The 11,485-nt window shown below is 53.6% G+C and overlaps 1 protein-coding gene across 1 annotated transcript; it reads right to left on the reverse strand.

The window, feature by feature from the left end:
• Positions 1–263: 263 nt before the first annotated feature.
• BSG (basigin (Ok blood group)) lies at positions 264–6,954 on the reverse strand. The gene is made up of 6 exons (XM_014958650.1): positions 6,796–6,954; positions 5,110–5,266; positions 3,296–3,384; positions 2,586–2,713; positions 2,101–2,374; positions 264–292 (listed from the first exon to the last, which is right to left on the reverse strand). The coding sequence occupies exons 1-6, from the start codon at positions 6,896–6,898 to the stop codon at positions 264–266; spliced, it is 780 nt and encodes a 259-aa protein (XP_014814136.1). The 5' UTR covers positions 6,899–6,954.
• Between the last annotated feature and the right edge of the window lie 4,531 nt (positions 6,955–11,485).

The raw sequence follows: 11,485 nt of genomic DNA on the forward strand, positions 1-11,485 counted from the left end.
TAATGCAATCGGGGTCCAAACAGCTGGTGAAGATGAGGCCAGGGGAGAGCAGTCACCGGGACAGTGTCACCCAGACACGGTGCCGTCCCCGGCTGTGTGTGGTTTATAACAGACCACGTTAAAGGAACTGTGGGGGGAAAGTCTCCCGCCCAGCGAGACACTGTGCTACTCCCACACCAGCCAGCTTTTATATTCAGAGCAGATTCCCTGCGTGGATGTGATCTGCCAGTACAAATCTGGCTAAATAGGATAAAACAAGGTACTTACAGTGGTGCCGAACCTCCATCATCATCTTCACATTCAGGACAGCACAGAAAGAAAGAAAGAACAGTGTCAGGGAACAGCATGTATGAAGTAATATCTGCTACCTCTTAAAACTCTGGGGCCTGCATTCCAGGCAGGTTACTGGACACACTGGACACCACCGTCTGCACAGGACTGAACCCTAAAGGTCACCTCTCCCACAGGCTCCTGTTTCTGGAGAGCAGGGGCTACTTCTGACCACAACACCACCACTCCCCCCCCCCTCCCCACAAGTTTTAATCTGCTTCTTGTCTAAGCTTAGAGAAGGCACAAACTTAGACATAAGCTCCTGTTACGCAGTTGCTCCCGCTGGCAGAGGGCAGGCCTGGCTGACAGGATAACCCCCCCTGCCCCCCCGCCACAGCAGAGGTCAGGGCTGGCACCTCATTAACCCTCGGGCGCCCCGGAGACTGCCCTGGGAGCCCCCAGGGGCAGAATTACACCAGGAAGCATCCGGGCAGTCTCCAAAGCACCATTTGCTGACTGTAATGTCTGTTCAGGACTTGCCCCCTGTGAATCCTGCACGTACCAGGGGGGCTTCCCACCACCAGCCCCGAAAACCAGAGGAGAGAGCCACGGACCCGCCTGGGGAAACGGCAGAGCTGCCACCATCCACCACCCCCACTGCACCCCAATTCGGATGGCTCCCAGGTCTGAGCAACAGCGAGTACAGGGGCATCCAAACGGGACCTCAGGAAGGAGGATTTCAGCAGCAGCACGGCCTCCTTCCTCCCCACACTTGTCAAATCAAAATAACCACACTGCACACCACATTCCTGCTACACTGAGAAGCACAGCTACAAACAGCTCTGCCAACACGTGCCAAGTCCTGGGGCCTTTCACCAGCTCCTTGCAATCTGCCCCCTTCCAACAGAAGGCTCCCCATCATCTCCTCCACAGCCCGGGCTCCCTCACACAGCACCGAAGCTCTCACCCTAAGTTCAGGGGCTGCCCCAAGATCTGCAGGGGGCTGGTGAGAGGACGGACACAGAAACATGGCTGGAACTACCTTCTACTTACCGTGAAAGGTGGCACCCAGCAGCAGAGAAGGGAAGAGTGGAAAGATAACACCAGCAAGGATATCACACCATACCCCAGCCAGACTCTCCCCACACACCACTGCCTCCCCACCTGCTGTCCCCAGCAGAGGGGCCTGACCCAGCCAGCAGGAAGGACACCAAACATTTACACTTCATTGTTCTCTGGATCAGATAAGGCTGGGGTGAGGGCTAACACAATGCAGATTCTTACTGATAAGGAAAGGGAGGAGCTGGTATTTCCAGAACAGATTAAAGATAGCACTGGGATTTGAGGAAGTCTTGGAGAATCAGGATGTGTGGATCTGAGGACCCAAAACAAATCCATGAACTGAACCTGGAAAAAGCTAAGCCTGGTCTTATGGAGCCACTGACAGAGTCCCCTGATTTTGCAGCACCAGAAAAGCTGTACTATTTATTCAGAAATCAGCTTCTCCAGAGTGCTAGCTGCCAAAGAAAACCCCCAGCCCTGCAGACACTCATCTGAAGCACTTAAGTGCAGAGGAACTGGTGAGACCAAGGGTCAGGCTGACCTGCACCAAATCTTATCTCACCCAGCTCCAAAGCACAGCTTGCTGAAGGACCATCAGAAATGGTGCAATTACTTGCAACTTCACAGCTAAAGCAGCCAGGCAGAGACTACCATGGTTTTACAAAAAGCACCCTGAGAAGCAGCCCTCAAAGGAATGCCGATCTGACAGACAAAAGATTTGGCCTGGACCCTTCTTGGTCTCCCCAGAAATATCTAACCCCCTCTTACCATCAAGAACCTCATCTGGCTTCCTCCTCTTCTCATAGATGAAGATGATGGTGACAAGAACGAGGACTTCTGCCACAATACCCAGGAAGGGCCAGAGTGCTGCCAGGCGGCTGCGTACGCGCAGGTTTATCACAGCCCCACCGACGCCGTAGTCGTTGGTGGCGTTGCAGTGGTAGTCACCCATGTCCTCCTCAATGCTCAGTTTCAGGATGCGTAACTCTGTCTTGTTGCCACTGGACTTGATGATGTATCGACCAGAACCATTGACGATGGGCTGGAGACAGACAGACAGCTCTCAGGACAGTGCCGATGCGAGGGGAGCTGCTCACTCAGCATGCATGGTCCCACCACAACAGAGATCCTCCTCGCCCAAACACCGAGGAGGTTACACTGAAATAGCTAATTCTGATGGGACCGGGTCCTCCAGCTCTCTGCAGGGCAGTGGGGTAGGCAGGAGGGGAGAAAGAGCAAACCACAGCATTTACCTCTTGACCATTTTTGTACCAGATCCAAGTCTTGACAGGGGGGAAAGAGGAACACTTGCAGGTCAGCACACCAGTGTCCCCCTCATTCCCATGCTCGGACTTCTTGTAGGCCACCACCTGGGGTGCAACTACAGCAAGAGAGAAAGAAAAATCAGACCCCTCATTATAGCAACCACTTGTACTCCCTGCAGGCTACCTACCCAGAATCCAAGCTACCCATAAAGCCTGACTTCAGTTTAAGAAATCGTCAGTGGGTCTATTCCCCTCACGTGCCTGTTGTTTGGCATTTTCCAAGAGGAAAGAACATCAAGCTGCTTCAAGAAAGGCTCAAACAGATTTGTCTACCAGGTATTATCCCTCTCCCATTACTCATGTGAACACAACCACAGCAGAAGCTGATTTAATGCAGGGTCTGAGAGCTGACCCTACAGACACTGCAGCTGCTTGATAAAATGCAGCTGTCCCACTGGCAGTCCAAGTACGTGCCTAGTGTCCTGCAGCCTAATTAACAAGGGCTGGAAGCAGCTTTGCAAGTGCTGGAAAGATATCAAAGTGCTCAGGAGATCACAGCTTCCCCGTACGAGGTCTTCCTCCTCAGACCCAGAAGCAAACAAGTAGGGTAGAGTAAAACCCTTGTAGAGTCTGGTTGATGGTTGGACTCGATCCCAAGGGTCTTTTCCAACCTAAACGATTCTATGATATGAATTTACCTGAAATATTCACTTGTCCTTTTATCTCTGGGCTTGTTTTGTAGACACACTCATAGATGCCGGAGTGCTCCTCCATCTTCCCCTCAATTCTACCAAAAACCAGGACAACAAATCAGCATTAAACATAACGGACTTATCCACAGACCCCAAACTCCAGACCCACAGAACAGCCATCTATAAGTGTCAGTGATCTCCTCCACAGGCGATTTCTCCCTTTCCAGTGCCAGTGTTGACGCTGCACCATGTCCCTACAGCAACCCAACTCCCCACACACTGAGGATTTCATGGACACCAGCCCGGACACAGCTCTGTCAGTCAGTGATCACTGAGACCCCCTGATCTTGTGTCCTGAATCCTGAAAAAACAGTGGCTTGAAGTACTTGCAGTACTCTTGCCATCAAGGCCTCCACAAAAGGAAAAGAATTGAGACCTAGACTGTTAGCTAGTAGAGATGAAGTGAACCAGGAGCTCCAGGGCAACACTACACCATCACCAGGTGCGGTGCCATATGTATGCTCCAGAAGTGGCCAACTCCAGCTCTTCCCTCTTCCACAGACCTCAGGCTCATTAAAAAAAAATAAATCACACCCTACTGAGCAAAGCCAACAGAATCTGAAGTGCAACAGGACAGCCCTCTAGTTAGCACAACCCAGGGCATGGCCACACACACCATGTAAGTCCTCAGCCCCTCAGATCACCCCTAAAGGAGACAGGCAAGGAGCAGAGGACAGCAGATTCCAGGGAAGGCTGTTCTTCCCGTGCAGGAAAGCCCACTGAAAGACATGGCAAAGAAACACCAGCCTGGGCTACTCTGGATTGGTCCAAGTGCAGGGAGACATCTCCCATTTTCCTTTCAGTAAAGCTGCTGCAATGAGATTTAGTGGATTATGCTGTACCATAACAAACATCTCGTTCTGTGGCTGGTAATACCCACTGGAGGGAAGGAGCCGGCAAAGTTTTGGTCCCGTGGCTGTGCTGGGACAAGGGGCTGTTTGTTAGTTCTGCTGTGCATGGCGCTTCCCACTTCCAAAAACCACTCAGCTGAGGAATTGAGGTCACGCGAGGGAGGCTGGGTTATAAATACTTTAATCCTTGTTCAGCTCCCTGTTGCTATGGGGAGACAGGCACGTCGGCACCGCCATACAAAAGGACATGATGCCTCTACAGCTGCTGGGTCAGTGCCAGCCCAGCCTGACCGTAATCGGAAAGGAAAGCTCACTGCACTGGTACAATAAGGCCGGTATTCCCAATCCTGCTCAGCTACACCCTGCAAACAGCTTCTGAGCATCAACCGTAACTCGCAGGCAGCTCCCCAGCCTGGTCAGTAAGAACGACTGGACTTTGGACAGGTACATAGACCCCAAGGGCAACAGACCCTGGAGTCTCCCACTTCACACGAGGCCCCTGGGAGCAGGGTCCCTGGCAGCTCAGGGAGAACAGCCCTAGCAGGTCGGTGTGGGTGCAGGCACGGGCCGGGCAGCAGCCCCAGCCACGTTCCCCCAGCCCCTGACAGCCCAGCCGAACGCCTGCGCACACACCAACCAGCAGAGCTTCTCTTCATAGAAGGGTATTTGTAGCACATAACTTTCCCTTCCTCCTCCTTTTTGCCCCTTCTTCCCTGTAAAGGAGAAAGCCTTGGGCCCTGTCAAAACTTTGTTTAGCTCATCTTATGTTCTGAAGTTTAAAAGCCTATGTTCTCAGCAAGACTGCACGCACTTCACTTTGGGTTCAGCCCACGGGAAACAATAACTGCCTCTGGTAAAAACCCATCCCCCGTGTTCAGATTCTTATCTGTCCTTGCCCCTGACACTCACGTGTGACTGGTGAAAGGACTTGAGTCCTTGTCGGTTCGAAGTATCTTGTCCCCGTGCATCCATTCGTGGCCCTCGATGCCAAGGGAAGGCGTTGTCATGTTACAGGAAAGGACCAGATTGCCAGAATCGATGGTTACTTGAGCTTTGATGTCTGGACCTGCATTGGTAAATAATTCAAGTTAAGTTAACATGTGGTATTCCAGAGGTCACATGCCTGCCCAAGAACCTTTAATGCAAACCCCACCACTCCTTGTCTCTATCACAGCTTGCACTTACCTTTGCCAACAATTTCCTACCAAAACTAACACCACGAGCACAGGAGAGACTCGAAAGCCAAGCGACCAGGGCTGACTGCACCTAGAGATAACCGATGCTGACCACCAGCAAGATTGCCGCTGGCTGCTCTGGGTGGCTTTGAGTCCCTGCTGTCCCTACGATGGCTGCAGCTCCAGCAGAGCCAAGTGCTCAATAAGCAATGGAAAAGGTCATACTGTGAAGGGCAGAGCATGGCTCTGCTTTTATGAGCCTCTGGAGCACTCACCGCGTCAACACCGCCCAGAATCTGAGCAGCTTTAGACACCTCCAGGTACCGTAACTGATGGCAGCCGAGCCCCGCAGCTGTGAGGGGCAGCAAACAAGCCCATACGTGAGCAATATGTGCATCGGCTGATGCAGCCCAAAAGATTATATAGATTTACTCCATGGAGAACACAGAACCATGACTCCGAAAGGTGCTGGCCTCCATGTGCCAAGCAGCAGTAAATTATGCAGCAGAAGATGACTCAGGTGTTTGTACTTGCAGGAGCAGACCAAGGAAACAGCTGCCATCAGCAGCGCCATGGCACAGCCCTGTGGCACAACGGTCCCTACCCTTCCTCCCAGCCTCAATCTCCTGGAAAGAACAGTTTTTGCCCAGGGCTGAGAGGCATTTTGCTTTTCCTCCTACCCAAATTCCACTGGAAGAAGGTTCTGCTGGAGTTCTGTATACCCTGGATACCTCAGGATTCCTGGAAAGCCCTCAGCAGGGTGTTAAATCCCCTCACACTGGCCCCAGTTTCCACCCCTCAAAGCAGCCGCCCGTTAGCTCCAGAGCTCGACCCCAGCTCCGTCAGCGGAGGAACCTGCCACTTCCACAGGACAAGCAGCTACATCACACTCAGTGTCACACACAGACACGGCCACCTCAAAAACGGTTGCATCTCAGGAAACTCAAAGCAGGTTTGTTCCCCACAGCTTGTATCACTACGGCAGGAAAGCGAGCTCAGAGCAAGGCTGTCGGCAGGAGCAGGAGCTGCACGAGCTGCAGGGAAGGGCCAGTTTGTCAGTGGTGGTGAGGGCAGAGCCTACCGCAGAATCAAGACTCAATTCTGCAAGCCAGCACTGGGACTCAGAGGCACTCGGGAATAAGCGGCACGTTCCAGGTCTTTGGCTCCGGGAAAGGCACGGGATTGCCGAGGGGCGCTTTGGATGGGAAGCCACAACCCTTTTTGAGCAGGGCCATTTTGGGTCAAGTCACGGGTGGTGGGGGAGATGACAGAGGGTGGGAGTCTCTTGGTTCTACAGCCGGGGTGGGAGGGTGAGGGGAGCTTTTGGGAGCCACAGGACACGGGTGCAGGGGTGAACATGGCAGGAGACTCAAGACACCGGTGTCCGAGCAAGTGCCAAGGCCTCAGTGTGGCCACTCACGTTCGATGACAAAAACGTTCGCCTGGGAACGGATCCACTTGACTTTGGGGCTCTTCGACAAGTGGTTGCGGTCGGGGTCGTTGCTGGCCCGGCACTCATACATGCCCGAGTCGTCGCTTGTGAGGTTTGCGATGTAGATGGTACTGGTAGAGTGCAGGTTGTAGGTGGCGTTGATTTTGACACGGTCCTGCCGTGCACCATCCCAGAGCTGAGCATAGGTCTCATTTGGCTCGTTTCCCTCAAACCACCACTGGATCTCAGGGATAGGATTGCCAATTGCCTCGCAGTACAACTCCACGCTGTCCTGAGTCAGTCTCTTTTGAGACAGCGGTGACTTTATAAAACCAGCTATGAGTTGAAGAGGTATTAGTGCAAAGTGTTAGTGCAAAGCAAGAATTCACCCTCTATAAGCAAAAACAATTCAGCCACCGAGAAGAGGCCACACACAATCCTCAGACCAGTGCACTCTTCCCTCCCTCCCCTCCTCACTCTCTGAACTCTGCCCGGCTCAGACAGGGCTGTTATTTCAAATTGTTGCTTCTCCAGCCAACAAAGCTTCCTGCGACCCTGCTGCAAAACCAGAACACGCAAACCAGCCCGTGGTGTTTGCCACTGCCCAAACAAGCAGCCCACAGCAGGCACGGCATGGTGCTACAGCGTGATGCTCATCGGGCAGACCAAGAGCCTGCGACGCTTCTCCCAACCCTCGCTCCATCTCCGAGCTCCTTCCATTCAGGATAAAGTCCCCACAGGAATTTAGCATCCCCTGTGCTCCACAGGTCTGCCACAGCCCCATGGCACCAGCACAGCCCCGTGGGTGTCCCACTGCTGAGGGGCAGTGCCCAGAGCACAGACTGAGCCTGGCCTTAGTCAGCTTTGTCAGGAGAGAAGTGCTTCACTGCGCCCCTCTCACCCCGGGGAAGGTGTCCCTTCCTCCCCTCCGCACACCCCCCAGATCAGTTGGCCATAACTGGGAGCTGGCTGGGTCCCGGCCACCCCCGGTCACTGTGTGGGGACCAGAGGCCACCGTGCCCTGCCACACGTGCCAGGCCCCCCACGGCGCTGCGAGGGCTGCTCCTGCCCCACGCTCAACACGCTCGTTTCATCCCTCTGCTCACCCAGGTGTCCAGCAGATACTTTTAAACACAATACTAAGAGAAAAGCTTTTTGCGGGGAGGAACGCCTTGCAGTCTGCAAGATGTCACAAGCCAGGTGAGGAAATGTCTAACATTTGCTGTCACACAAACAGTGAAATCACTCTTCATCTCAGGCAAGATAACTGTGCGGAACCAAATTAGTAATAAAGAGATGAAAAGCAAGAGAGGCCGCTGCAGGCTATAACTGCGTATTTTTCAAACTGCTCTTGCGGTGAGAGGCCAGCAGGTTCAGTTTTCGAAAACACAGTCCAAAGGTAGATCCGTGAGCCACCGGAACTCTGGAAAGCTGCGCTGCCAAACATCCTTCGGCCACCGGCCAGGCTGAGCGCAGCCACCGTGACCAGCGGTCGGTCCCCCCGCAGCCGCCCGAGCCCCCGGGGAGCCGCTCCTGCAGGGGCAGGAAGGGAGGCTGGAGCAGCAGCGCTTCAGGAAAAGACATCATCCATGGGTCAAGGTTACTTACGTGACTCAGCCTCAGTCAGATTTAAGCAGAACTACTTGAGCTTGCGACACGTCCTTCCTGCAGCCTGACTGTACCCCAGATGTTCTCACAGGGGCTGGCGGGGCACCCCACGCTGCTTCCAGGAAACCCCACTAATTGGTTATCAAGCACTTAATGATTATATCCAACCCTCCATACACGTACCATGACCTACAGGCACAAAGGAGGTGTGTTTGGGAACACATTTTTCTTTTTTTCTTTTTAAATGCCTGAGGATGTTTCAGTAAGAAATCCTATGACCATTTTTTGCGTGTGTGTGAGTGTAGAAATAAATTACAAAACCAAGTTTGCCCAGATATAAGAAAAACACAAGTCAGTCTGCAAGGTAAGTTTCAGAGGCCTAAATAAATCAATTTCACTTTTCTCTAAGGAAAAATTAGTTTTAGATACTAACGCTTTACAAGTCTGGAAGAATAAACATGTCTGGCCAAGGAAGGAGAGATCTGACCCCACCTGAGATAAGACACTCTCAGGAGAGGGCTGATACTGAGAACTGTGAGTAGCTCGGGGGCTAAACCCCCCCCCCATTTCACACACCCACCCCAGCACTGCTGCCTGCTCCATTCAACAACACTCCTGCAAAGGCTTCAAGGATTCCAAGTGACTGTGGGTGACAGAATTGTACCAGAGACACCAGAATGATCTTCCCGAACTGACTTTAAACTGGGGGGAGAAGATGGGGGTCCCAAAAGACATTTTGGGACCCAGCCCCAGAGTAAGCAGCTTTCTCATACACCCAGTTCTACTTCTAGAGCAACTGACCTGTGTGCCAAATGGGATTTTTTTACACCACAGGCCTGTGATTAAACACTCCCAACCACCTAATTTTGAAGTCACAGAACCGACTACAGCACTTGTAGAAGCTTGTCCCATTTAACTACGGCCTGATTTAAAGTGGGAGCTAGTAAAAGATCGTAAAGATCAAGGGTTGGTTTGTTTTTTACAGATACAAGGTGATTATTGTACACTGACAAAATAAGCTGTTACAAGGTTATTTGCTCTGAGTTAGAGGGCACTTTGTGCAGTTCAGACAGGTTAAAAAGCTTCAGCAAGTAGTAACAACAGCAAGTACCATTTGCATTCATGGGATTAATATCCCCTCCCAACACAAAGCAGACTCGGGCAGTCACAACCCCGGGCACTCAGGGCTGGGGAAAGAGCCCGTGAGTCCAGGGAGGTACGAGCAGAGCCGGCATCGACCCACTGGAATCCATCAGAGCAACTCAAACAGTTTCCAAATGGTGACGGGCTGCAAGTCAAAACCAGCTCATAAAAACAAGACATTCCTCACAGAAGTGAGCCAGACGCTCCCTGCGGGCGCAGGGTGCTATCTGATCAAGCTGGACAGTGGTGAAGGCAGAGGAGACCAGATAACTGTCCTCTTGAGTCACCTTCAAACTAAAAACAACCTCTCCCTGAGCAGAGGGAGGGGGAGTCCCCGTGGGGCAAACAGCGTCTGCCCAGGGTGGCCGGACCCCGCACCGTCCCACGGGGTACACCCCCCTCCCCAGCACGACCTTTGCTGCTTGGCCTTGCGAGGGGATATCTGAGGCGCTGACACTTTCTGCCATTGCCACTAATAGCTATAAGAATCTACTCCCCCCTTAAGTTTCATGTAACCAGGCAGTCATGACACAGCCAGGTCAAAGGCTTTCAGTCAGGACACCCCCTCACGAGGGCACGGAGCCCAAACACACCCCAACCCACCCTTCAGCCCCTTGGTCTGTGTGGGGAGCCACCAAAGCTGGGACACCGCAGTTCGGAAGGACCACCTCTCATGGAGGCTGCTCCATAAAACAAATCTAAACACTGGTGAGAGGTAAAACCCCTCCAGCTCCCCACCCTGCTCTAGGAATCAGTCCCGTTACACACCGAGCCCCAGTGCCCCGCAGCCAGGCAGGACACGCATGTTACACAAACGAGGGGCCTGGGGAGCAGCTCTTCCTCCTGAGGGTTCTCAGGCTGAGAGCAGAAACAGCCTTCTCCACATCTCCTGCCAATGAACCCCGTGGCCAGGGGCCTGCTCAGCGTGGCAGAGGAGCGGGCAGCAGCCAACACCTTCAGCTTAGACTGAGACACTCACATTCCACCTGAAGTGTGAAGTTCAGCAGGCAGCTCTCCCCAGCCCTCCTGCTCCGCAGTATGAAAATACAGTTCTGCTGCAAGGAAACACTGGAGCAGACAGTTCTGTCCCTTTCTCTGGATTTTTCAGAATCCTTCCTCTCTTTTCCTTCAGTTTTTGGGTTTGGCTCTACTGCACTGAAGTAAAGTCTGGCACCACAAACAGGCTACACTTTTTTAGCATCTGATATGCTAAACAGCCAGAAACAGGAATCGACTGCTCTTGGTAAACCCAGGCCTTTACCACCAGCACCTCCCGCACCAGGGCTGAATCAGGGACTGCAGAGTCCTCCGGGCCAAAACCCACCGTGTTTGCCCGGGCAGCCCAATCACCCGCGGCTAAGAACACACCAAGGGGCCAGGCTTCTCGATTGCTACCCCAATAAGTGAGAAAATTAAAAGTTAAAGCAACCACATATGGCAAGTCCCACCTGGTTTGTGCTTTTAAGTACAGGCTATGGCCATTCCCAGCCCCGCATCCAGCTTCCACTCCAGCAATGGCCAGAGCCCAAGAGCAGGCACTGCTTCCTCATTAGAGGATTAACAACTTAAGCATCATGTGAATATCTTTAAGGTTTTAAAGCCCAGAGATCCGTTACTCCCCGGAACGAACACCAGCCCGTCGCGCCGAGGGGCCAGCGGACCGTCCGCCGGAGCCCGGGGACCGCCCCTCCAGGTGCCGCTCGACCTCGGGCGGTCGGTCCGGCAGCCCCCCGGCGCCAATACCGAGCCCAGCGTGGCCGCTGCCCCGTCCCGGCTCCGTGCCCCGCGGGTGCGAGGCCCCCCCCGCCCTGGGAACGCCCAGCCCCGCCCGCACAGCGACGTGCCACGCCGCAGGGCACCCGCTGCGCCGCTCCGAGCCCGCGGCCCCCAACCGAGAGCCCCCCCCGCCGCACACCGGGGCCCAGCT

This window comes from Calidris pugnax, unplaced genomic scaffold (genome assembly GCF_001431845.1).
Source record: "Calidris pugnax isolate Ruff unplaced genomic scaffold, ASM143184v1 scaffold425, whole genome shotgun sequence".
Classification (NCBI taxonomy): domain Eukaryota; kingdom Metazoa; phylum Chordata; class Aves; order Charadriiformes; family Scolopacidae; genus Calidris; species Calidris pugnax.

What these genes read in the sequence shown, in the direction of transcription:
- BSG (XM_014958650.1), bottom strand. Translation starts at nt 6,898, where the DNA reads ATGTATGAGTGCCGGGCCAGCAACGACCCCGACCGCAACCACTTGTCG. An exon ending in GGTACAAAAATGGTCAAGAG is followed by an intron (nt 2,375 to 2,585) that starts GTAAATGCTGTG and finishes GTCTGTCTCCAG; the next exon opens with CCCATCGTCAATGGTTCTGG. An exon ending in GCCAGATGAGGTTCTTGATG is followed by an intron (nt 293 to 2,100) that starts GTAAGAGGGGGT and finishes CTGAATGTGAAG; the next exon opens with ATGATGATGGAGGTTCGGCA.